Source organism: Gastrolobium bilobum, unplaced genomic scaffold (genome assembly GCF_033153095.1).
Source record: "Gastrolobium bilobum isolate Gb01-03AN ecotype WA unplaced genomic scaffold, APGP_CSIRO_Gbil_v1 utg12942, whole genome shotgun sequence".
Classification (NCBI taxonomy): Eukaryota; Viridiplantae; Streptophyta; class Magnoliopsida; order Fabales; family Fabaceae; genus Gastrolobium; species Gastrolobium bilobum.
This window is the reverse complement of record NW_026897875.1, coordinates 135562-159632: the sequence shown is the minus strand read 5'-3', so window position 1 is coordinate 159632 and position 24071 is coordinate 135562. Positions and strand designations below refer to the sequence as shown.

At 34.2% G+C, this 24071-nt stretch overlaps 2 protein-coding genes across 3 annotated transcripts; both read right to left on the bottom strand.

Moving 5' to 3' along the window:
• Window positions 1-11258: 11258 nt before the first annotated feature.
• LOC133311040 (UDP-xylose transporter 3-like) lies at window positions 11259-15428 on the bottom strand. 2 transcript variants are annotated; one of them, XM_061512055.1, is made up of 8 exons: window positions 15082-15428; window positions 14788-14928; window positions 13668-13852; window positions 13513-13580; window positions 13109-13241; window positions 12373-12534; window positions 11987-12259; window positions 11259-11874 (listed from the first exon to the last, which is right to left on the bottom strand). In XM_061512055.1, the coding sequence occupies exons 2-8, from the start codon at window positions 14906-14908 to the stop codon at window positions 11767-11769; spliced, it is 1050 nt and encodes a 349-aa protein (XP_061368039.1). In that variant the 5' UTR covers window positions 14909-14928; window positions 15082-15428; the 3' UTR covers window positions 11259-11766. The 2 variants fall into 2 exon arrangements, with proteins under 2 accessions (XP_061368039.1, XP_061368038.1); XM_061512054.1 differs by having other exon boundaries at window positions 11260-11874; window positions 15078-15428.
• A 2383-nt stretch (window positions 15429-17811) lies between these two features.
• On the bottom strand, window positions 17812-21750 carry LOC133311041 (UDP-xylose transporter 3-like). Its single transcript, XM_061512056.1, has 8 exons — window positions 21338-21750; window positions 21004-21140; window positions 20010-20194; window positions 19832-19899; window positions 19415-19547; window positions 18677-18838; window positions 18315-18587; window positions 17812-18223 (listed from the first exon to the last, which is right to left on the bottom strand). The coding sequence occupies exons 2-8, from the start codon at window positions 21122-21124 to the stop codon at window positions 18125-18127; spliced, it is 1041 nt and encodes a 346-aa protein (XP_061368040.1). The 5' UTR covers window positions 21125-21140; window positions 21338-21750; the 3' UTR covers window positions 17812-18124.
• Window positions 21751-24071: the final 2321 nt, after the last annotated feature.

Sequence of the window (24071 nt, the reverse complement as noted above, 5' to 3'; positions counted from 1 at the left end):
GTGTCGACTTATAAGTGAAATATTTTTCTGGAAACTTTTTAAAGTAATAATCAGTATTTTGTTTTAGGGATAATAGTTTGTCAGTAACATAACACTTGTATTTTCCTTTGTTTTATGCTTATATGGTTTTATAACTCTATGCAACATACTTTTTTATTTTTGCATTGATCTGAGTTTTGCATATAATTTTTTTTTTTTGTTATCCTTATAATTTTTTTTTAATATATGAGTTTCGTATATTTTTATTTCTATAACATAAGATTTTAATTATCAGGTAACATGCGAAATTATAAAATTCTATAAATATTAATTGAAATTAGTGTTTGTTACTTTGTTCTTTTAAAAAATATAAATTTATGTTATTTTAAGTGATAAAAAAATAAATAATAAAAATAATAAGAGGCGATTGTTTTTGCAAATTTAAATTTTAAATAAAAAAATACTATTCTTAATTAAAATAACCATCCTTTAAAAGTACAAACATTCTTCCCATATTAATTTACTTTTTTATTTAGAAAAAAAAAAATTCTCGTTTACTGATTAGTTTTTTAGTATATATAAAAGGATTAATATTTTTTTATGTTGTAGGTAATTCTATATATATAAAAATATATGTGACCCATGTGGGAACATGTAAAGAGAAGAGAAAAAATATGGACTCCACATACTATTATGTGTATATAGAAAATAAAATATATCTCTTATAACTTGAGAGACATTAAATTTATATATAAATGGATTAATATTTCTTATATATAAATAATAATTTTATCTTTTATACATATATGAAAATATGTAGGATCAAGAATATATATATATATAAGCCCTTCAAACTTTTATATATTCAATATATTACATATTAAAACTGATTTTGAATTAAATAAACTTAATTCGTATTTTTATAATAATTTTAAATATAGTGAATGAATAACAGATGCAAGTGTAGACGCGTGTGTACAAGAGGCCAACCAACTGAGCGGACTCCACATGCAAGCCGAGACAAGAGAGCATCTGTGTTACTGTGTGTGTGTGTTACCGCACAGCATGACCAGGTATTAGGTAAGTGGCTGTGGAATCAAGGCGCCATTGACATCTTCCTCTGCGTGGTTTTATTATTGGGAAAACATTCTCATTTTTTTAGAGGAGAAAATTTTTCTCATGTTAATGACCCATAGCATAAGTGGGTCCCACAAAATAGTGGAAAGAGAAAAAAATTCAAAGTGGGACCCACTTATGCTTTGAGTCACTAACATGAAAAAAAATTTCTCCTTTAAAAAGAGAAAATGTTTTCCCATTATTTTATTCTGAAAACAAGTCACGAGTTCAGCAAGTAAACATAACATAATTAATCTTAGGTGATGTTTGGTACATAGATATATATATTTTTTTCCCTGGAAAGTTAATATGGCAATATAATATGATCATGTTTGGTACACTAACATGTAAAATTAGGCTGGACAAATTTTTTCTCAGGTTTTGAAATAACACATAATCATCTCCACGTAGAATGCCATTGAAAATGTGGAATTTGAAGAATCCAGGTTGGTTGGAAAACGGAATGTAAATTTGCAGACATATTTACCCTCAATATCTTATGTAAACGTTGTAATGAGATATCGAAGTGGTTAAAAAGAGCGTGAATATTTAAAATTGAGTGTAGATTTGTAAATTATGTCCAAAATCCCAACAAAATCTTACTATCAACCAAACTTTTCAATATTAAAATTCACTTAATATTTTTGAAAATATTTTGGCCTACCAAATATTTTTTTGTAATTTTATCAAAAAAAAAGTGCCTACCATATTTCAGGATATTTTTTTTCCTCGGTAAAAAAATTTCTCCTTTACTAAACATTCAGGGGAAATGTTTTTCTTACGTTGTTGGAGATAAGTTATCTTATATTGGTGAAATAAAATTATAAAAGAGATTCACAAATAATTGGAGAAAAAAAAATAGAGGTGAGATCCATTTTTATTATGTGTGTGTATGAATTTAATTTTTCTCATATTAAATAAGATAAATATAATCCTTAATCTTATTGGTTGTTTAACGATGAGTGGCTCATTTTTTCATTCAGACAATTTCGGAGTAAATTTTGTATGATTTGACGAGATCAGGTCATATAAAACATTCTTAATTATTAAGAAACAAATTAATAGTGATTTTAACTTACTTACTTTTTTTAAAAATTTATTAGAGAATAGGGTTATAGGTTTGAACTTGAGAACAATGCGGTGAAAATCAAATCAGACCGGCTGGTCCATTGGTTGCCCTAAAATCGAACTCTCAATCAATCTGGTTTGATTAACGGACCACATATGCATGTGAACCGATAATGGCCAGTGACCTGCCTACAACCGGGGTTCAACCGATAAAAAGTTAGTCTGGCTTAATGATTGAACCGAAGTCGAAGACTCAAATACGGGTGACATAGTATAAAATAAGAGACAACAATATGTCAATCCCTCGTTTGAGATATTTTATCATAACTATAATATTTGTTACATACTTCTTTATAAATTTTAATCAACTGGTTCAACTTGTGATTCACCGATTGGATTAGTGACCTACTAACCTAATATCTCAATCGAATCAAAGGCCTGGTTTTTATAACATTGTTGGTGACTATTAGTCAAAGCTTTGACATTGTATAATACAACCAATTAAATCAAAAAAATAAAAATAAACTTATAAATAAAATCACATTAATAATTTTATATTAATATCTCTAACCCCCCCCCCCCAACCAATAGGAATAAATATTTAGTGCATTTGTCCATTCATTTTATGACATGTGAACAAAAAATATCACATCATCTATTCTTTTTTAATGACGTGATATTTTTTATTTACGTTTACAAAACAAATAGGCAAATACACTGAGTTCAATGTATTTGGTACACTAACGATTTATTCCGTCAATAGATCTAAGGAAAAACTTCAAAAATCCCCCTTTCAAGTTTTCTCAAATCACTTAATTCCCTCCCCAAAAATTTTAATCATTTACCCCTCTACTCAAAAAAATTTTATCACTTACCCCCTAATTTGATTTTTCATCCAAAATTTTGTTAAATTTTTTAAAAGGTACCAAAATTATCCTTAATAGAAAAAAGAAAAACATAATTTCCTCACAAACTACTTTGTACCTAGTTTAATATGTATTTTTAATTTAAGGGATGATTGCTTAATATTAAGCTTGCAAACAATTGTTATAAATTTACGTTTAAAATATTCATATATACGAAACAAGTAGGATGCTATTTTTTATATTTTAATTCCTGCAGAGAAAGTTTGGATTTTTTATTGTAAAACCCGCGAGGTATGTTGCGAAAGTTGAGTACTATCATAGAGTTTGGCAAAAAAACCTACTTCATTAACAAGCCTACTTTTATCAAAACCCATGAGGTTCAATGTATCTGTGAACAAAAATGGGAGATACAAAAATATGGACCAGGGTCGGTATATATGCAGAACACTTGCTCCACTCACACCATCTATTTAACTGATATATAGCGAAAAATTTATAATATAATTCACATTCTCAAAACAAAATTCACCAACAAATGCTAATATTGACATACAATGAGGCTTCCAAGTTCCAAGTCTTGTTTCGAAGAAAAAATTGTAACTGTGGCAAGTTTTATATCAAATCATTTGTTATTATTATTATAACAAGGAGGTATTCTCACTTAGTCCCCTTAAATCACCTTGCGGTTCAAGAATTAGCTATGATAAAACATAAAGTTTTACAATTGGTACCTTTTAAAAAATGATGTTTGTGAGGAAATTATGTTTTTTTTTATTAAGGGTAATTTTGGTACCTTTTAAAAAATTTAACAAAATTTGGGATGGAAAATCAAATTAGGGGATAAGTGATAAAAAAAAGTTTGAGTAAGGGAGTAAATGATTAAAATTTTTGGGGAGGGGGTTAAGTGATTTTGAGAAAACTTGTAGGGGATTTTTGAAGTTTTCCCTATATTTAATACAGAATTATTTTTGCGTCATTAACTAACAACTAATTTTAAAAATAGTTCGTTAAGTTTTATGTTCCTATTTTCTAATAATAAAATTCAAATTCAACATAGGTAACTCCTTAGTTTTGTATTATCTTAAGTTCTAACTTCTTATTTATGTTAACCTGTGCTTTTAATCACAATGTTCTATTCTAGCTAGGATAGCATAGGTAAAATAGAATTTCAAGGGTTTAGTTCGTTCTTGTATTTTTCAACCCATGCCATTTAAGGGTGTGCATGACAACCATTCTATTTCCGAGCACTGTTTCTGAAAAGAAACAATTCTTTTCTATTTCTGTGCCTTGGAACAGTTTCTGAGAAAAAAAATGTGTTTGATAACATGTTCCATTTTTATTCCGAGAATGAGAATTGTGTTTGATAACACAACAAATAATATAATAAAAAATAATTCTTATTAAATATAAAAAAATTTCGGATCAACTCTTTCCTTTCTATATGGTGTGGTTGTGGTGGTTGTGGCGGCGGCGGCGGCACGGTAGTGGTGGTGGCAGTGACGTGGTGAAGATAGTGGTGGTGGTTGTGACGGCAGTGGCTGCGACGATGGCAATGATAATGGTGGCAGCGGCGGTGGTAGTGGTGGGGATGGTGGTGGTGGAGGTGACGGCAGTGGCAGCGACAATGGTGGTGGGTATGGTGGTTGGTGGCGGCAACAATGGTAGCAGTCACATAGTGGTGGTGGTTGTGAAGGCATCATGGTGGTGGTGGTGGCAGTGGCTGCGGCGGTGGTTGTAGGTGACAATGGTGGTGGTGATGGTGGCGATGGCTTGGTGATGGTAGTGGTGGCGTTGGTGTAATGGTGGCGATGGTGGTGGTGATGACGGTAATGACTGTGACGATGGTGGTGGTGACGGTGGCGGCGGGGGCGGCGATGGTGGTGAAGACGGTAGTGGTGGTTGGTGACAGTGGTGGTGATGGTAGTGGTGGCGTCGTGGTGGTGGTAGTGATGACGATGTGGGAGGTGGCACTGGCGTGTGATGGCAATGGTGGCGGTGACAACAATGGTTGCGATGATGGTGGTGGCGGTTGATGGCGGTGATAGTGGTGGTGGCGGTGGCGGCGATGGTAGTTGTGGTGGTGGTGGCATGGTGGTAGTGATGGGTGGAGGTGGTGGTAATAGTGGCGGTGACATCGTGGTGGTGAGGGGTGGTGACGGCGGCACTAGTGGTACGATGGCGGCGGCAACGATGGTGGCGACAGTCGTGTCGGGATGATGGTGATGGTGGTGATGATGGTAGAGGTGGAGAGTGATTGAGAGTGATAAGTGTTTCTCATTTTGAGCCCGGGAATAAAAAAGTAGAAATTTTTTGATTCTTTTTTCTGTTCCCCAGCACAAAAATTAAACCGGTTCATCCCGGGAACAAAAAAATAAACCGATTTTACCAAACGAGTTTCCTATCCATTTCTATTCCCGGGAACAGAAATTAAAAAAGAATTGATTCCGGGAAGGTTGTCATGCGCACCCTTAGGATAGAAAAAGAAAATTCAACTAACCAATCCAATTCATATATTAATAAAAAAAAAAATATGCGATCCTAAAAAAGGATATATTATTTTGACAGCAAAGTTCATATGAAATTTATCTAATAATAAAAATATATTAAGAATAATATATTAATATTTCTCGAATACTTAATATGGGAGTGTCGTTGAGTTTGGTCATATTTCTTTTAAATAATTTGTCATTGATTTAGACTTTATTCTGTGTGGGATATAAGGCTCAACCCATAAATGGCCAACCAAGACTTAAAGATTAAGGGAACGCGTTTTTCCTGCGTTGGCATCATCCCGCAAGCGTACAACTTCGGTATCAACAACTTAGGACTCTACAACCACCCTAATAGCTAATAGTTACGAAACAGACACATGGTACCAGCTCTGCCTAGAAAACTTAGCCCACAAATAGGCATCTCGCAAACAGAATAGTTTACATAAACCGTCTCAGCCCACCACCAAAGTTAAATGCTGCCATACTAAGAGGCGATATAAACAGGGCAACCAACTACTATGTAACTAAGGCTTGAAGCTCAATATGATCATCCTTTTCATCTACTAAAGCTCAATAATCAAATACTGACTTGAATGTCAGAATGTTTTGCAAGTATCCACATATTCATCCTAGCCAAACAAAATCATCCAGCATCATATTCTCAGTCCTACAGAAGTATCCATTCCAGAAAAGACCCAGATTCTCCATCCAACATCAGGTTCAACCGTATATGGCCTAACCAAATATTAATTAGACAAATCAAATATTATGATTTGAAAAATATTTATCCCTTTTTCGGTGTGGGAAAGAAGGGGTTCGAGGGATATTTTTGTTGCTCAATGTTCTTTTCCTTTTCTTTGCTACCGTTGACATATTCAATTGCGATGAAATCTCACATTAGTTGATAATGGACTAAGTGAAGACCATATAAGTGAGGAGAACCACAAATCTAATGTCTTATAATTGGTTTTTGATATTTTGAACATAGAAAAGAAATTTAAAAAATAAATAAAAATAATTCAAAAATGAAAATATTTACCAAAATAATGCATTTAGACGCAAGTCACGCATGGGGTAGGGTGTGTTTGGGCATATGACAAATTAGCATTTGTCAAGTGGCACAAGCTAAATTAGTCACAGTTATTTTGCCATGGTTTAACCATGACTAATTTTCCAATTCAAAAAGTAAGCTATTGCACATGTTGACTAGTCGTGTACAAGGTGCATGCGCAACTAGCCATGCATGACTCAATAAAAGTTAGTCATGTTTGAACTGTAGTAAAATAATCGTGACTAAATGAACTTGTGCTACTTGGCAAACACTAATTTGTTCAATGCCCAAATGCACCTATATCCCATATGCAACTTAAACACACATCCTTTTAATGTGTGTTTGAACGCATTATTTTGGTAAATCTTTTTGGTTTTGAATTATTTTGGTATTTTTTAAAAGGACTTATTAATCTCATGATGTTGGAGACATCTTGTATCATGTTGAAGAGATAAACATGTGGGACTTTTTTATTAAAGGTGGACCCACATATTTATCTTTATGACATAAAATAAAATATCTCCAATAACATGTGAAAATATTTTCCATTTTTTAAATGGTAAAAAAGTCAATGTTTTGAGTTAAAATATAGTATCAAACTCACTTAACATTGTTGATTTAACTTATAATCCATTAACGATGGCGGTATCAAAATTAGATTCGGCTCGAGTTAATCAGATATTTGACTAAAGGTGGGTTTGGAATAAATCTTAGGTGCATTTGCACGAATAAATCTTTGGCGCTACTGTTATACTAAAGATTCAGTACATTCTACCATAAAAATATTACATGTCAGCTAAAGTTTTCTTTTCTCTGCCAAATTTTTTCTCTCTCTTATGATGTGTAATGCTTCCATTGATGGGATGCATTGAATCTTGGTGCAACAGTAGCATTAAAAATCTATTCCTGTTGTACCTAGATTCAGTGCATCCTACTAATAAAAATATTACACATCAGAAAAAAAAGAAAGAGAATTTGACAGAGGAAAAAAAAATTTGGCTGACATATAATATTTTCATTAATGAAATATACTGAATCTTTGATACAATAATTGGGTTGCGCTTTCGTTGAAGAGACTTTACACAAATTATTGTTGAGATATTAAATGTGATGCAATTTATATTAATTGTTACCATAAATGAGAGGTCAATAAACATTAAACATTTTGCATTGAGACACCCATTTTGGTTGTCTTCAATTCGAACCCAGCCAAATCAAGCATGGAAACAGACTGCAACATTGAAGTGTGTGTGACAGAGAGATAAAAAGTGGCGAGCCCTGCACCATTTCACCCCCTAAAACTGTTGTGTGTTGCGTAGCGGTGAGTGAGAGCTGTAGTGCTGTTGTTCGTAGATACACACATAAGAATGGAACAAAAATTTATAATAAAAATGTCTCGAGATTTTTTTTCTAAATTCTAAATATTTTTGTTTTTTAATTTGAGATAAACAAAAAAGGTAAAGAAAATAGTTTAATGAATGAATTAATTACTATTTAGGCTATAAAATCAAATTAAAGTTCTGTATTTTTTTTAAAATTATTTAAACTTTAAAAAGATTTATTTATTTTTTTAACTATATTAAAATTAGATGCTTAATGCTCTTAATATTTAAATGTTATATTATTAAATAAAAGTAAATATATTCAATATCTTAAAAGCGTAAAAAATAATCAATATTTTTTTATTTTTAAGAAAATAATTAAAATAAGTGATTAAAAAATTAAAATATTAATTTTAAAAATATGAAGCAGCTTAAATATTTAATAGAAAATGAAAGCACTTATTAACCCATTTCATGATTGCATCCTCATATAAAAACTCCCTAAAAAACATAGGGCATTTGCTATGGCCTTACACATAGAAGACCAATATTAGGGTGTGCATGATAACCATTTTGTTTCCTGGCACCGTTACTGAAAAGAAATTTTTTTTTTTTATTTTTGTGCCTTGAAAAAGTTTTTAAGAAAAAAAATGTGTTTGATAACATATTCTATTTTTATTCTGAGAATGAGAATTGCGTTTGATAACACAATAAATAATAAAATAAAAAATCATTTCTATTAAGCATAATTTTTTTTCGGATTATCACTTTCCTTTTCATATGGTGTGGTGGTGGTGATGGCGGCGATGGCGATGGTAATGGTGGCGATGATGGTAGTAGTGACGGTAGTGGCTGCGGAGATGGTGGTGGTAATGGCGACGACATAGTGGTGGTGGTAATGGTGACAGTGGTGGTGGCGATGGTAGTGGCTGCGAAGGTGGTGGTGGTGGTGGTGACGACAGTGGTGGTGGTGGTGATGACAGTGGCTGCGACGACTGCAACAGTAATGGCAGTGGCTGCTGCGATGGTAGTGGTGGTTAGTGACGGTGGTGGAAGTGGTGGTGTCGTGGTAGTGGCAATGGCAATGGCGGTTGTGGTGGTGGTGACAGTGATGGTAGTGGTGGCGTGGTGATGGTACTGGCTGCGGCAATGGTGGTGGTTGTTGGTGATGATGGTGGTGGTGTGGTGGTGATGGTAATGGTAGTGGTTGCGGCGATGACAGTGGTAGTTAGTGAGAGTGGTGGCGTTGTGATGGTGGCAATGGCGTGGTGATAGCGATGGTGGTGGTGACGGTGATGATTGTGGTGATGGCGATGATAGTGATGGGTGGAGGTGGTGGCAACGATATCATGGTGGTGGCGGTTATGATGGTGACAGTGGCATCATCAGCATCGTGGTGGTGGTGGTGACGACGATATTGGTGGTACAACGATGACGATAGATGGTGGTGGTAGTCGTGTCGGGATGATGGTGGTGGTGATGATGATGATGATAGTTGTGGAGAGTAATTGAGAGAAATAAATGTTTTTCATTTTGTGTCTGGGAACAAAAAAAACAGAATTTTTTTATTCTTTTTTCTGTTCCCCAGAAACAAAAATTAAACCGGTTCATCCCGGGAACAAAAAAATAAACCGATTTTCCCAAACGAGTTTTCTATCCATTTCTGCTCCCAGAAACAGAAATTAAAAAAAATTAATTCCAAAAAATTGTCATGCACACCCCTAGCAACCTTAAAAAAACACTGCCAACAGGTGGCTCAACCCAACAAAAACTTGGCGATAGAGGTGGCAATATGGGTTGAGCTCGGCGGGTCAACCCGCCAAAACGGGGCGGGTTGGGTTAAGGTTTTCAACCCACCTCAACTCGCCCCGCCTAGAAGTGGGTCAAAACGGGTTCAACCGGGGCGGGTTAACCCGCCGGGTTATATTTTTATTTTTTTTTACAATTTGGTAGTATTTCATTAGTCCTTAAATTTTTGTGATATCCAAAATTTTTTATCTTTCCTAGAAAAAATAAAGAATAACAATTTTATTTATGACAAATGTTATCTATATATAAATTTCTAAAGAATGTTTGACAAATATTAGTATACATTTAAGATTGAGACTAAAAAAATATAGAGAAGTGTGAAATAAAATTAAATAATATTAGAAAAATTCATAAAATATAATTTATTTTTGAATTTTAATTATTATTATTTTAATTGGCGGGTTGGTGGGTTGACCCGCCAACCCACCATAAAACGGGATGGGTTCATTTTTTCAACCCATATTTTTTGGCAGGTCAACCTGTTTCCTCTCGTTTTTGACGGGTTGGTAGCGAGACGAAGCGGATTAACCCAAATTGCCACCCCTACTTGGCGAGTTATGCGGTGCTGACTTCAGACTCAATATTACTTAACCAGCGGTAGGGGTGTTCGCGGTCTGGATTGGACCGGTTTTGGGAGCAAAAATCATCTGATCCAATCCCTTCGGTTTGATCATGTAATCATCCATTCAGTTTGGATTTTTTTTCAAATCCGATCCAATCCAATCCAATTTTTTTCGGTTTGGATTGGATCGGTTTTCGGTATTTTGAAATTCCTGAATTTGTTTCATAATTATTGTGCAAATAACATCTTTTGTATATATTGGCTTTGTAAATTTTTTTCTTTTGAAATACAAAAGCATCAGTAAACAATAATATATATAAATTTTTTTCGGTAATGAGATATGAAGCTCTACACAGATAAAACTTTGTTGATAAGATGTGACTAGATTTTTTCTTGGATTTAGTTGATGGGTTAATGGGTCTTGAGTTTAAAAATTTGTAGGATATGATTGGGGAAAGGCCCAAGTAGGTAGAGGAGAATTAATATATTGGATCGGTTTTCATCACTCAATCCGAAAACCGATCCAATCCAATTAAAATTTGCGATTTTTGTTCGGTTTTTCGGTTATCGATTTTTCGGTTCGGTTATTGCGGTTTGAATCGGTTTGGTTCGGTTGATGAACACCCCCAACTAGCGGACTCAAACTAACTAGTTGGATTGGCTCAAATTGGGTATACACTAGACTCGTTCAACACCTTAATCCAAAGGCAAATTGAGAGATGTTAGAAACATTTGGAAGCTAACTAAAAAGATTTTAGTAATTGTAGCAAGCGTTTTTCCTACTCCACTCTGAACATTTGTCTCTTTTTGTTCATTTCATTTACCTATATACATACATTACACGCTTAAATGAAACTAGACAACAAATGAAACAAGCTTAATTGTGAAAACAAGTATATGAAACCTTTCTAAGTCACATCATGACAAACCCTTAGTTTGAATTAATATTCCAGTACACAGAAAAGAAACGACAAGATACAAGAGCACGGGTAAACTACAAGCCTGTGAGAACAATATAATGCGGTCCTCGTGATTCGAATAAGATTAGGTTGGGTTTCTGAAAAAATGAAAAAACAGAAAGAAACTCGAAGAAATTATTATTGGTATATAATACAATCAAGATACAAATAAAACAGAGAGAAACCAAGAAAACTACAGGTACATGTTTATATGTTATTCAAGGCAGAAAAAAAAGTTTGAATACCTATATATATAAAATTTTAAATTAACATGATGTGAAAACATCACTTGTAAATTTCTGCAACTGAGCCATATTTGTAGGCCGATAGGATTGCGACATGACCAAGTTCATGTTCCCCTCCCTAACATTAACATTGCTGGTTGGCAAACGATTCATAAAATGATAGACTAACGCTACTTAGAAAAACGACCGAGACGTGGGTTTGGCAGCACTTCCTAATTCCATATGGATTGTGAGTGTTAACCCTCTATAAGGAATACAAGTGTTCTTGATAATGTTTTAACAAAGCCAATAAGCATATTAGTCTTTGTCTTTGCTCCATACAGGGGACTTTTGTCCAACAGTTTCAGTCACAACTGCATTTCCATTTTCCACATTAATGAGAGAATCGGATTCGCCTTCTCTTGCCTGGAAACATTTATAGAGGAAACGGGGTCATAGAACCTTCTTATGGTAAATGATCGTGACAATGCAAAGATTCAAGGCAAGCAAAAAGGGGGGAGGGGGTTGTAAAACAAACCTGGGATGCTTGTGCTGCAGCTTCAACAGCTTTTTGCTGATTCTCATGACTACAATAGTAAGAATATAGAATCATCCCAACCATGGCTATCAAAATACCCAGTATGTTTCTCCAGCTGAATGGGTCACGCAGTAAAATATAACCAAATGCCAATACAAGGCATGTCTTCAGGTGTCCAAGAACCTGATATGTGACTGGAGATGTCTTTCCAATTACAAGAAATGTACTAAAATTGACAGAGATGGAGATAAGGCACGAAAGAACTATGAAAACCTGCAACACAGAAAGAAACAATGGAGAACACATAAAAATAAAAATAAAAGAATCAGGGTGAAAAATAAAAAATAAAAAAATAAAGAAGCTAAAGAGGACTTTTTAACTCTTACCGTCACTTGTGTTGTATACTTAAAAGCAAATACATTTAGGTTGGTCAAAAGTTTATCCAGATATGGACCAGAGATTAACAGGGTTGCTGCTTGATATGGACATGTTTGATACAGAAGCTGGGTGGAAGAAACCTTAAACTTCTTCTGGATAGTATTTGTCATCTGAAAGTGGCTAATTAAGGACAAGACACCCAAAGAAAATGAAGTTGATTTCACAGGAAAAAGAAAAACAGAAAACCGTCTTTGTAAAACTTTCAAGTGCAATAAAAAGTTATATTTCTTCTAATTATGTTCAAACGACATTAATGACAGTCTCTAGATAAGGAAAATGGACTCGTCCAAAGGCAAGCAGAGTGAAAGAAAGAGTGCTTCCAGGCTAAAATGGGAGTTCAGCATGTAAAGCCTTGCACGTTTTACATAAGATAACCAAAATAAGAAGTTGGGAATATCATTAGTTGTTCACCCAACCCATGTACCTCAAGAGCAGAAGGTTAACGTCTCAAGTGCCAAAGGCAAACACATGACATTTCTTTCCCTATGTGTTTAGCAGCATAATATCTTCAAGAACCATTTTATATGGTTAAGAAGTAGTGCATATAATATATGCTACAGTGGAACAGGTTCAAAATTTTAAGCACCCAAGATGTATCATTCATTCTGTTTAATCTTATCACAAAAGTACAGTATTGCTAAAAATTCAAGGTTCTGATACAAATAGAAATTCTTCTAAGGATACAATCTGAGCAACGCATGTTGTGATCACCGCTAGAAAAGATAAGAAAGAGCCCAGAGCATTGAGCTGCAAATCTGTGACAGTTGCAATCCCAACACCCAGGAGGAGGATACCTAGGGAAAATTGAATTCTTTTACTGCAATGACAATGAAAAGAGAATAATTAATATATGTTACAATTTATGGAAAACTACTAAAGGCAGCTATGCTCGGAATGTAAAAATTAGCACAACTATTGGATATGATGATACTTCAGATCAAAACAATGTGCCAGAGAGAGAGAGAGAGAGAGAGAGAAGAAAAATCAATTTTTTCGTTGACCATTACATAATTTACTATCAAATATTTCACATATATATTGGCAACCAGTCATAAAAATCATGGTATTGATAGAAAGCTAAATGGAACCTGAATCTCTTCCCAAGAAAAATGGTCTCCAACAGTACAGTACAAGGAATGATTGCAAGCTTAGTCATCTGAATACAAATATCATAGAGAGGTTCAGAGTCAACAATAATCAAATTAACACATGAGAAAAATAGAATCATAACAAACAACCATACTTGATAGAAGCCAACAGAATTGAACCCCAGGCTCAAATTTAAAAGACCAATTGAGATTCCATTTAAAATCCCAAATCCAATTACGGCTTTCTGGTCAAAAGGTTTGTGCTCAAAGAATCTCATTCTGAGTGCCACATGAAGGGAACAAAAAGTGACAAGCAGATGCCAGCTTGTCAAAGTTGTAGCTGCATGAGTACCAAAGGACAAGTTTCAAAATCTCGTGAGTCTCAGACAATGCACTTGAATGTAAACAGGAAAGCTCAAATTTGCATATAGCATGGAAATAACCAAAACCATCAGCATACACTGCATCTCCTAGGCGATAAATTTACCTTCTTCATGAATACAACTGAAGATTGCCAAATAAATTAGTGAATAATGTTAAGAGATGTCTAATGATTAGGCATTTTCATAAATTGAAACAATAATTAAATTCTTTGTGAGGCAACTTATATACCATTCACATTACTCAGTGGCAGTATTGATTTTGGGAAGGAAGGCGAAATCCTTAACCCGGTAAAAAGAGTCTCTTTTAGTAAAAAAAGGACACCGACAGATTGACTCCCATTCCCATGAACAGTATATAAAAAACTAAATTCCAAACATAAAAAAAAAAATGAAAAATTGTAAAATTTGACAAATCCAATCTCCAATTAATACTTCCAGTTTTACTAAGGGCGTGCTTGGTTGAGTTGGTGGAAAATGATTGTTAACCAAGAGTGAAAATGAAGTACATTTCATTTTCCACCTTCTCATGACTAAGTTGTACCAAGCAAGTATAACGCGATTTTCATTCCAAAATTTCCACCTAATTAACCGGCAAACCCTAAGTGAGTACTTTCCCTAGACCACCGATACAACATAGCAGAAGGCCAGAAGGTTGCACAGGAACAGAATGGGGTAGCAGCAATGTACAATGGAGCAACTTCCAAGTTCCAACAGAAGATGCAAGAGGGAATTAAAAGGGGAGAAGGTTCAAAACCTTCAATTCTAATAGCAAATCACAAAACAAAAGGTTTATTGAGATCAATAGGACGAATATGTCAGTAAAGGACAGGCTCATGAAGAAATGAAACAAAAATAAGTAGCAAAAGCAAATGAATTTGCAACAAGAACTCACCGAAAATGAAATGCAGTGAGCTCATCAGTGCCTTATTGCAAATTACAATTGACACAGATGACACCACTGATAGAGACAACGCGCCCACAGTCCCCAGCTGAAAACGTTCTCCCTCACCCATCTTTGTCTATGCTCCAATACCTGAAAAAAGAAGAAGAAGCAAAAAAGCAAAAAGAAGCATTCCCAATTTCAAAACTTCAGAAAGGAAATCAAACAATACAAGAATTACAAGAACAAGACATTGAACAGAAAAATTAGCCAAAACCCAGAAGACAAAATAACAACTTTACCCACAAGTAGACAGCGGAGCGGAACTAAGGGGAAAAGGGAGAAAATTGATGAGAGAAACTGCGAAGTGAGTAAAAGGGGTTTTTGATTTGGGAGAAAAGAGCAGAGATTTAGATCGGGTGGGTACAAAAGGAGAATCAATGGTTTTAGGGGTAGTAAGAGAGTGAGTGATCAGAGTGGGAAGGTAAGCATAGAAGGAAGGGGAAGGTGAGAGAGGAAATGGAAATGGAAACTGGACCTAACGATGAAGATGATTGCGTTTGGTGTTTGTCATGGTCCCAAAAATCGTGTTGGGCGTGAGGAATAGCATTGTGATACAGATACTGAATCTCAATATCAATTATTTATCAATACGCGCTTGGGAATCGACTGGTGTCTGTTAAAGCAATGGATTTAGTAATAAATAAATAAATGAAAATGGTGTTTGGTAAGTGGCATGATCAAGGGCTTCTACTCGGTCAGCATAAACGGATCAAACCCAACTTCGGTTTGATGATAATTATACTTTTTAGCAAAATTTTGTAAGACTAATTATGTGATAGTACTAACCAATCAACATTGCAATTAATTTTTATTTTTATTCTTTAAAAACATTTCATTGGTTCATCGTTTCGTCGCTACTAGTCCGATTCGGGGCGGGTTCAGAATTAAGACTTTAAAATCCTCTCATAAAAATCGTATTGAAAAAAAAAAAATCGAACACATGCCTAATTAATCTTTTTAACTACTAAATAAAATTCTTTTCATAATAGGACTATTTTAATTACTTTGAGTTGAGATTATGTTTGGGTGTCCGTTTCCACTTTGGCCATTTTCCACATAAAAATAAGTCCCTATATTGGTAATGAGAATGTCAATTGAGAAAGTCATGGACATGGTTACGTTTACGTATACAAACTTTACAGTTCAATGTCATAATAGTTTTGGGTATGGCCAATAATAGATAGAAAAATATAAAAGAAAAAGGTGAATGTGAGTAAACAAGAGAGGAGCCAGCTGTAAAGTCAAAACCAACTAAATAACACTGCTACTTCTATTAAAAAAGAATTAAATTAACAAGAGAGAGTAGCTAAAGGCACATAATTCAAATTCCATTATCTTGGCAAAAATCTTCTTTACTGTTAAAACCACAACATTTTGTCCATTAAAACAAACGAACTAGCTGGTTTTGTTCCACTTGCTTTGAAGCGTAGCATCATTCATCAGGACAAATGGATTATTTAGTTAGACTGTAAAGAGGCATTTGGCTCTCCCTTGATGGCACAATCCAATGACAGAAAACCTCTCTCATAGGTCTAAATCGAATAGATTATCCAGCAAATAATATTGCAAAACTCTTCGCACACAAGTGGATCTCTTTTGTTTCATTGTGAATTGCTCTTACTCAAACACCATTAAGAGGTGATTACTAATTAGTGGTTGTTAAGTCATTGTTAGCAGGCTTCGTACCAAATGCATATTCACTATCTTTGGAGAGACATAATGTGAATCGTAATGTAAATGAAAAACTTCTCTATGATCCATATCTTCTTGCTTAGACACTACTTTCTCTCCCCGAAACCAGGATTGTACGAGCTGGAAAATTGTTCAATGAATCATACATGAACTCATGAAGCCGAAAGGAGGTTACTCAAAACCAAGTTACCAGAGTCACGCAAATACACTATATCTTACTTGCGAAGCTTAGTGAAGAGTGGCTGCATTTTCATTCTTTATCCAACACTAGCACTTCTGATAAGTTCATGGTAATCTAACTTGACTTCACCATAACCTATCACACCCATTGCTCCATTGATTCAATCTTGATACAGTTGAGGTTCTCATTTATGGTGTGCTTGACAGATATCACACTATCTAGGAAACAACAACAACAACAACAACAACAAGAAAAAAGAGAAGAAAAGAGTGAAAGTACAATTGAAACGTTATTAGTCTTCACTTTCTGTTATTTTAATGTTCACCTAAATCAAGCAATGCCCATGTCACAGTAAGATTTTATTTTTTACTAGAAGAAAGATGATAGTTTTATGAAAATCATTACGAGGATTATGAAAACAGTGTGTTCTGGGAAATTACTGGAGTTTTCCTGTTTATTGATCTGAAGATCTCAAATCTCACTCTTGATACAGATGGCAGATTAATTATGCTTCTCTTAGCTGCTAACTCAACATTGTAGTAAAGGATGTTTCAACCCCTGGAGTCTTCAACTCTTATCTTATATGTTCTTCATATTAAATGGTGTTATGCCACACACGATAAAAAAAATGTAAAATCAACTCATTTTAAAAGAAAGAAAGAGTAAACTGAGCACATTGTACAGTTAGATGGAGTCCTAAACCATCTCAGACACTCTTAACAGTTCAAATTTGGCTCCGATTATATTATATAATGAAAACCAGGGGAATGGAAAGAAGAACCAAGGGCAAGGGAAATATTCGAGAAAGAGATCAATATAATGCGGGTCTCAAATCCTCTGTCCCCTCTTCCGATCCCCAATCCTAAACCTCATTTATATATTGACAACTAAGAGAGAAGTGCGGAACATTTTTCTTAGCTGATAGTATTTTATTCAGGGGACGTGATTGAGGACAAAGGGTATAAACCCTATAATGTGTCATCCTTCAATAATGCGCAACTCAGTTTCTAAAGAAAACTACATGAATTATAACTAAGGAAATAGGAAAAATACAATCAAGATTGTCATTAGATGTTTATAAGCTTGTTCAAGGAAGCAAAAATTGGAATATTTATATATAGAATATATGTAACATGACGTGAAAAATTTCCAGTAAGTATTAGCTAAACTCAACCATACTTGTTGGCCAAAGAACTTAGACATGACCATGTATTTTTTTCCCCCCACTAATATTGTTGGCTGGCTATCAATGCACAAAATGCTAAACTAATAATACCGACTACCAAGTGAAACAATTCACACTTGTAAGTATTTGAGACTTGAAGTTTGGAGAACTTTCTAATTAAGGGTATAATTCCTCTATAGATCCATATACTGTTCTTAGTGGTGATTTAGAAAAGCTCATCCAGCGTGCTAGTCTTTATCTTTGCCCCAGACAGGGGCCTGCCTTTTGCTCAATAGTGCAGATCCATTTTCCACATTAATGATAGGATCAGATTCACCTTCTCTTGCCTGGAAACATTATGATAAAAAGGAATTACAAATTAGGTTCTAGCAGTAAATGATCAAGACATGCAAAATGACTCATGTAAATAAAACAAACCTGTGATGCTTGTGCTGCAGCTTCGGCTGCTTTTTGCTGATTCTCAAGAATGCTATTGTAGGAATATAGAAGCATCCCAACCATGGCTATCAAAATCCCCAGTATGTTCCTCCAGCTGAAAGGGTCACGGACAATAATATAACCAAAAGCCAATACAAGGCATGTCTTCAGATGTCCAAGAACCTGATAGGTGACTGGAGATGTCTTTCCAATTACAAGAAATGTACTAAAATTTACAGAGATAGAGATAAGGCATGAAAGAACGATGACAAACTGCAATACAGAAATAACAGTTGAAAATACATTAATTAAAAAAAAAAATCGAGTTCAAAAGTAAGCACATAAGTCTTTTTAAATCTCACCGTCACTTGTGTTGTATACTTGAAAGCAAAGACATTTAGGTCGGTCAGAAGTTTATCCAAATATGGTCCGGAGATTAACAAGGTTGCTGCTTGATATGGACACGACTGATACAGAAGTTGGGTAGAAGAAACTTTAAACTTCTTCTGGATGGTATTTGTCATCTGAAAGGGACTAATTAAGATCTTGACAAGACAGATACACACAAGTGGTCTACAACCCAGAAAATAAAAAAGGGCCATCTTTCTTGAGCTTTCATGCTCAAACAGAAAGATAAATTTCTCTTAATTATGTTAAAATGAAAAAAATGACAAGGCACATGCACGCACAGACAGACTTTTGGGTAATATGGAGATAATGCATGTAAAGACTTACAGATTTATACTTACAGTAGAAAATTTATGAATGCAGGAGCTGCATTAACTCAGGGTGAAAAGCTATCTTCTTACATGCAAAAGCAAACTTAGATGACATGTTTTTTTTGTTTTTTGTTTTATGTAGTTAGTGGCATGATTATCATGAAGAACAATTTTATAGGGTTAAGAATATGCACTTACATCACATGTTTTTCCCTATGTAGTTAGCAGCATAATTGTCATGAAAAACAGTTTTATAGGGCTAACAATTAATGTATATACGCTAAAACACAACAAATTCTTTGATTTAATTTGTGATAAATATTTCATAGTTATGTTAAAAATTTGAACTGCTAACAAAAGTGGAACTTTCTTTAAGGATACAATCTGAGCAACACATGTTGTAATCACTGCTAGCAAAGATAAGAAAGAGCCCAAAGCATTGAGCTGCAAATCAGTAACTGTTGCAACCCCGACACCCAGAAGGAGGATTGAGAGGGAAAATTGTATTCTTTTACTGCAATAACAGCAATGCGAGAACAGTTAATACAGTTCAAAATTACGCAAATACTAAAAAAGGACACTTCACTATACAGACAAAAGCAACCAGAATACAAGATAATGACAATGATAGTTCAGGTCAAAAGTCAAAACAACAAGCCAGATAGATGCCTTGAAATTTGTGGAATGCTACAAAAGACATTTCTTTAATAGAACTTACATTAATTACTAAAAATTATGAGACATATATTAAGAGATCAATCATAAATGTCATATTAATGATAGGAGGCTAAATGAGACCTGAATTTCTTCCCAAGAAAAAGGATCTCCAACAGAATAGTACATGGAATGATTGCCAGCTTAGTCATCTGAATGCAAATATAATTGAGGTTGTTTAGGAAACCTAGAAAAATTGCTGAAACAACAAAAATCTAAATATCAAATGAGAAAAACATAACTGGGGTAGAGTTAAAAGCACCTGATAGAAGCCGACGGAATTGAAGCCCAGGCTCAAATTTAAAAGTCCAATTGAGATTCCATTTAGAATTCCGAATCCCATCACAGCTTTTTGCTCAAAAGGTTTGTGCTCAAAAAATCTCATTTTTAGAGCCACATGAAGAGAACAAAATGTGACAAGCAGATGCCAGCTTGTCAAAGTTGTAGCTGCATGGGAGTCCGAGGATATGCATTAAAACCTTAACTCTATGACATCACAGTTAAAACTGTAAAGGGGCAAGCAGAAAATTGCAAAAAATGAAGAAAGGAACAAAAAATGTTGCGTAGCTGTATGTTATATCGCCTCTCCACCAAAAAAAAAAACAAAAATGTGAGGCGATAAAATTTCCTTCTTCATGAATTGGACAAAATTAATGAATCAAGCTAATACTTAGAAGATGCATTTGGATCTCCTAGCATGCTTCCCCAAAATTTCACTATCTTATTAATATAAGATGATTGCACTGATTTAACATGGGTAGGATATTGACACACTGCCTCTCATGCCCATGAACAATATCTATTAAACTAAAATCCAAACACAAAGGACAAAGTAATATAAAAAACTGTCAAATTTAACAAATCCAACCTCCAATATATACTCCTAACCGTTACTAGGTTGATGGATGGTTTGCTTATTTCCAAAATTTGGCATGACAACCGACATAGTACTATACTCAAATTAGTTAGCAGCAAGCATGGAGACATTTCAAACAAAACTTCATGGAAGGCTACAGCTATAATACTTCCCACCATGAATGAAACCACAGCTCAATCTAGTCCCTTTCATCTGATCCCAAAGAATCCTAAGGCTTATAACCCATAACCCCCCCACCCCCAAATTTAATTATCGAAAGAGTCTTACACAAAAGTACATAAGAACACAGTTGTAATCGTCACCAAGAAACCCAAAAAAAAAGGAAATGCGAAAGTCAACCGCATCAATATGCAAACAGTCAAGACCTTTATGAACTTACCGAAAATGAAATGTAGGGAGCTCATCAGCGCCTTATTGCAAATCACAATCGACACTGATGACACCACGGATAGACTCAACGCGCCGACAGTTCCTAGCTGAAACTTTTCCCCCTCACCCATCTTTATCTTTGTTGTTCTGAACAAAAACCCAATAAATAAATAAATAAATAAATTCATACAAACAACAAAGGCCCAAACTTTCCCAAAAATCAAAGAACAAAACAAAGTAAAAGAAGAAGACATTGAAGCGAACAACGTTAAAGGTTGCAGGGTTAGCACAAACCCAGAAAACAAAATAACAACTTTACCCGAAAACACATTGAAGAAACTTACATAAGGGAGATATCAAGGAGTAAAACTAAATGGGTGTGGGTGTTGGTGTGTGCGTTGGCGTCGGCGTGATATCCAGCGAATTGTGAGAAAAGCACCTGGATCCAGCGATTATAGACAATCTACGATTCTGGGTCATGGAAGTTTAAGGATAGGAAGGAACTCAGTGGTTACCACAGAAGCTGAGAGAAAATGCGGTTCGGTGAAATGAAATGGGAATGGGAATGGGAATGAAAACCGAACCGAACGATTATCGGGAAACGGAAATTGTAGGAGGATAGTGGCATTGATCGCGTTCACTTAGGAAAAGGGTATTGTATTGGGTTATCGTTATTGTTCTCGTTTGTGAAGTCGAGTGAAAAAGCAGATCAATGTGAATTGGGTACGTGGTTCTTGCAGTTGCAGAGGAAAGTGAGGAGGACAAGGAGCCAATTTTTTAGTGGCAAAAAAGCTAAATAATAATGAACATTAGTTTTTGAAACTTTACTAAAATACTCTTGGTTTTGCGATTCTCACTTTTTGTGTTTTTTTTTGTTTTTTACCTGAAAAATGATCCGCGAAAAAAGTCACTTGCTGGACGGTGATGCAGATTTCTTGATACTACTTGCGTTGAGTGTTTCTTTCCAATATAAGATAATAATATTCGAGCACAACATCATCATTTAATATTGGATCCATTACAATCAAATGGTGGTAGCTCAGTTGACGTATGAGAGCTAAACAGGTGGAGATGAGAGTATGTGTTCAAATTTTTCCAGTATCACCTTTAAAAGAAATTTAAAGCTTTAATCTTGAACTTGTCCCGAATCAGATTAGTTGCGAAGCAAATGAACCGATTGAAATATTTTTAAAATATATATATATATATATATATTGGATGCGTTACAATGTCATTTATGTAACTATTTAATCAGTGCATTTTATTTTTAAGATTTATAGCCCAAAGTGTATACTCTGTTATCATTTCAATGCTAACGAGTTATCCAAATTTCTCCACTATGCTGCTGCGTGTCTATTTTTTGATCTCTCCTACACTTGCCGCTGTCTGCACACTAACATGATACATCATGATTTTGACTATTTTCACTCCCAACCAGGAAATTATTTTTCGATATTACGAATTTACCATCTACTCGGTACAATTTTTTTATTAAATGAGAAATATATTTTTCATATTACAAATAATTTTATTTTATCCAATATACAAAAAAGTGAGTAAATTTTTTTTTTCTCTTTTCAATGGATTCCATATTTTTTTTTTGTGTTTTACATAAAATAAATTATCTCATACAATAGAGAATATATTCTCCTTATTAAATATAAAAAAAATAACATATTATATTATAGGTCTAATATTTTTCTAATAATCGAAGATAAATTTATCTATAATGAACCCATAATAATAAAAAAATAAAAAATTATAATAATAAAAATAAATATAACTCTAAAATAAATTAAAATTATTAAAAAAAAATTAACCTCAAAATAATATTGTTTTTAGCTCCTTAGAAATAAGTTAGATTCATAGATACATTAAACTTTTATATTATCTCTATTTTTTATTTCCTTCTATATATTTTTTTTCCTTTTAATAAAGAAGTATCTACTTCTGTGACATCGAAAATATGCTCACCATGACACTGACACCATCCGGCCAACCCTTTCTCTCTCTTGGGATAGGCTAATAAATGGTCGAGCGCTATGAAGCACCGACACTTCAAAAATCCTGACGTGTCGTGTCCGACACTTTCTGACACTGTCGGACACTCCGACACTCCAACACGCGTTATTGAAATTCAAAAAACGATTCAAAGGTTAAATTGCGTTGAGTTTTTAGTTCCAACTGTTAGATTCGTTAGATTACGATTACCCTTTTATTGAGTTTAATATAAATATTTGGAATATCTTATCTTTCTTTGCAAAATTTATGAATATTATAAGTTTAGATACATTTTTTTGTTAAATTATTGAATATTAAAGATAATATATACTACATAAATTAAATATATTATTTAATATCAAAACGTGTCTTAACGTGTCGAAATTTAACATTTTTTAGAATTAACGTGTCGGAGTGTCGTGTCGTATCGTATCACATGTCGCGAGTCAGTGTCGGTGCTACATAGGTCGAGCGTTTACCTTGTAACAATTATTTTTTTAATCTAATTCAGATAAACACCATCCCTACAAATATTGGTGATTTAAGCATTAAAAGGCTGAGCGTTAAAAACTTAAAACGCTCCCGATTTCAATATAATTTACCGTTTTTCTCCCTGATATTTACACATTCAAATTCAAACCCCTCCACTTTCTATATGGATTCATTTGTGTACAATATTTTGATCTAAGAAAAATAAAATGATATAAAGATAAAGGGCTTTGTTCTTATCACTGGAGAATAATTCTTTTTTTGCAACTGACACCATTTTTGAATGGGTCCCACCATATATTAATTTTAAAATGAAAAATAAAAATTGCATGAAAAATAGTGTGTCATTGCATGGAAAACGGTGTGTCAGTGGCATGCAATCACAGCAGAAGCTATTCTCCCAAAGATAAAATGACAGAGTAATAATATGTTGGAGAACATAATCTTCAATTAACATCCCATGCTTTTGGCAAAAGACCAATAGATAGTGGTGCTGCCAACAACCAACTATAGGGTTATTGTAGACTTGTAGTGCTCAAAAACCCGAACCATTGGATCGACCCAGGAATCATTAAACTAATTATATAA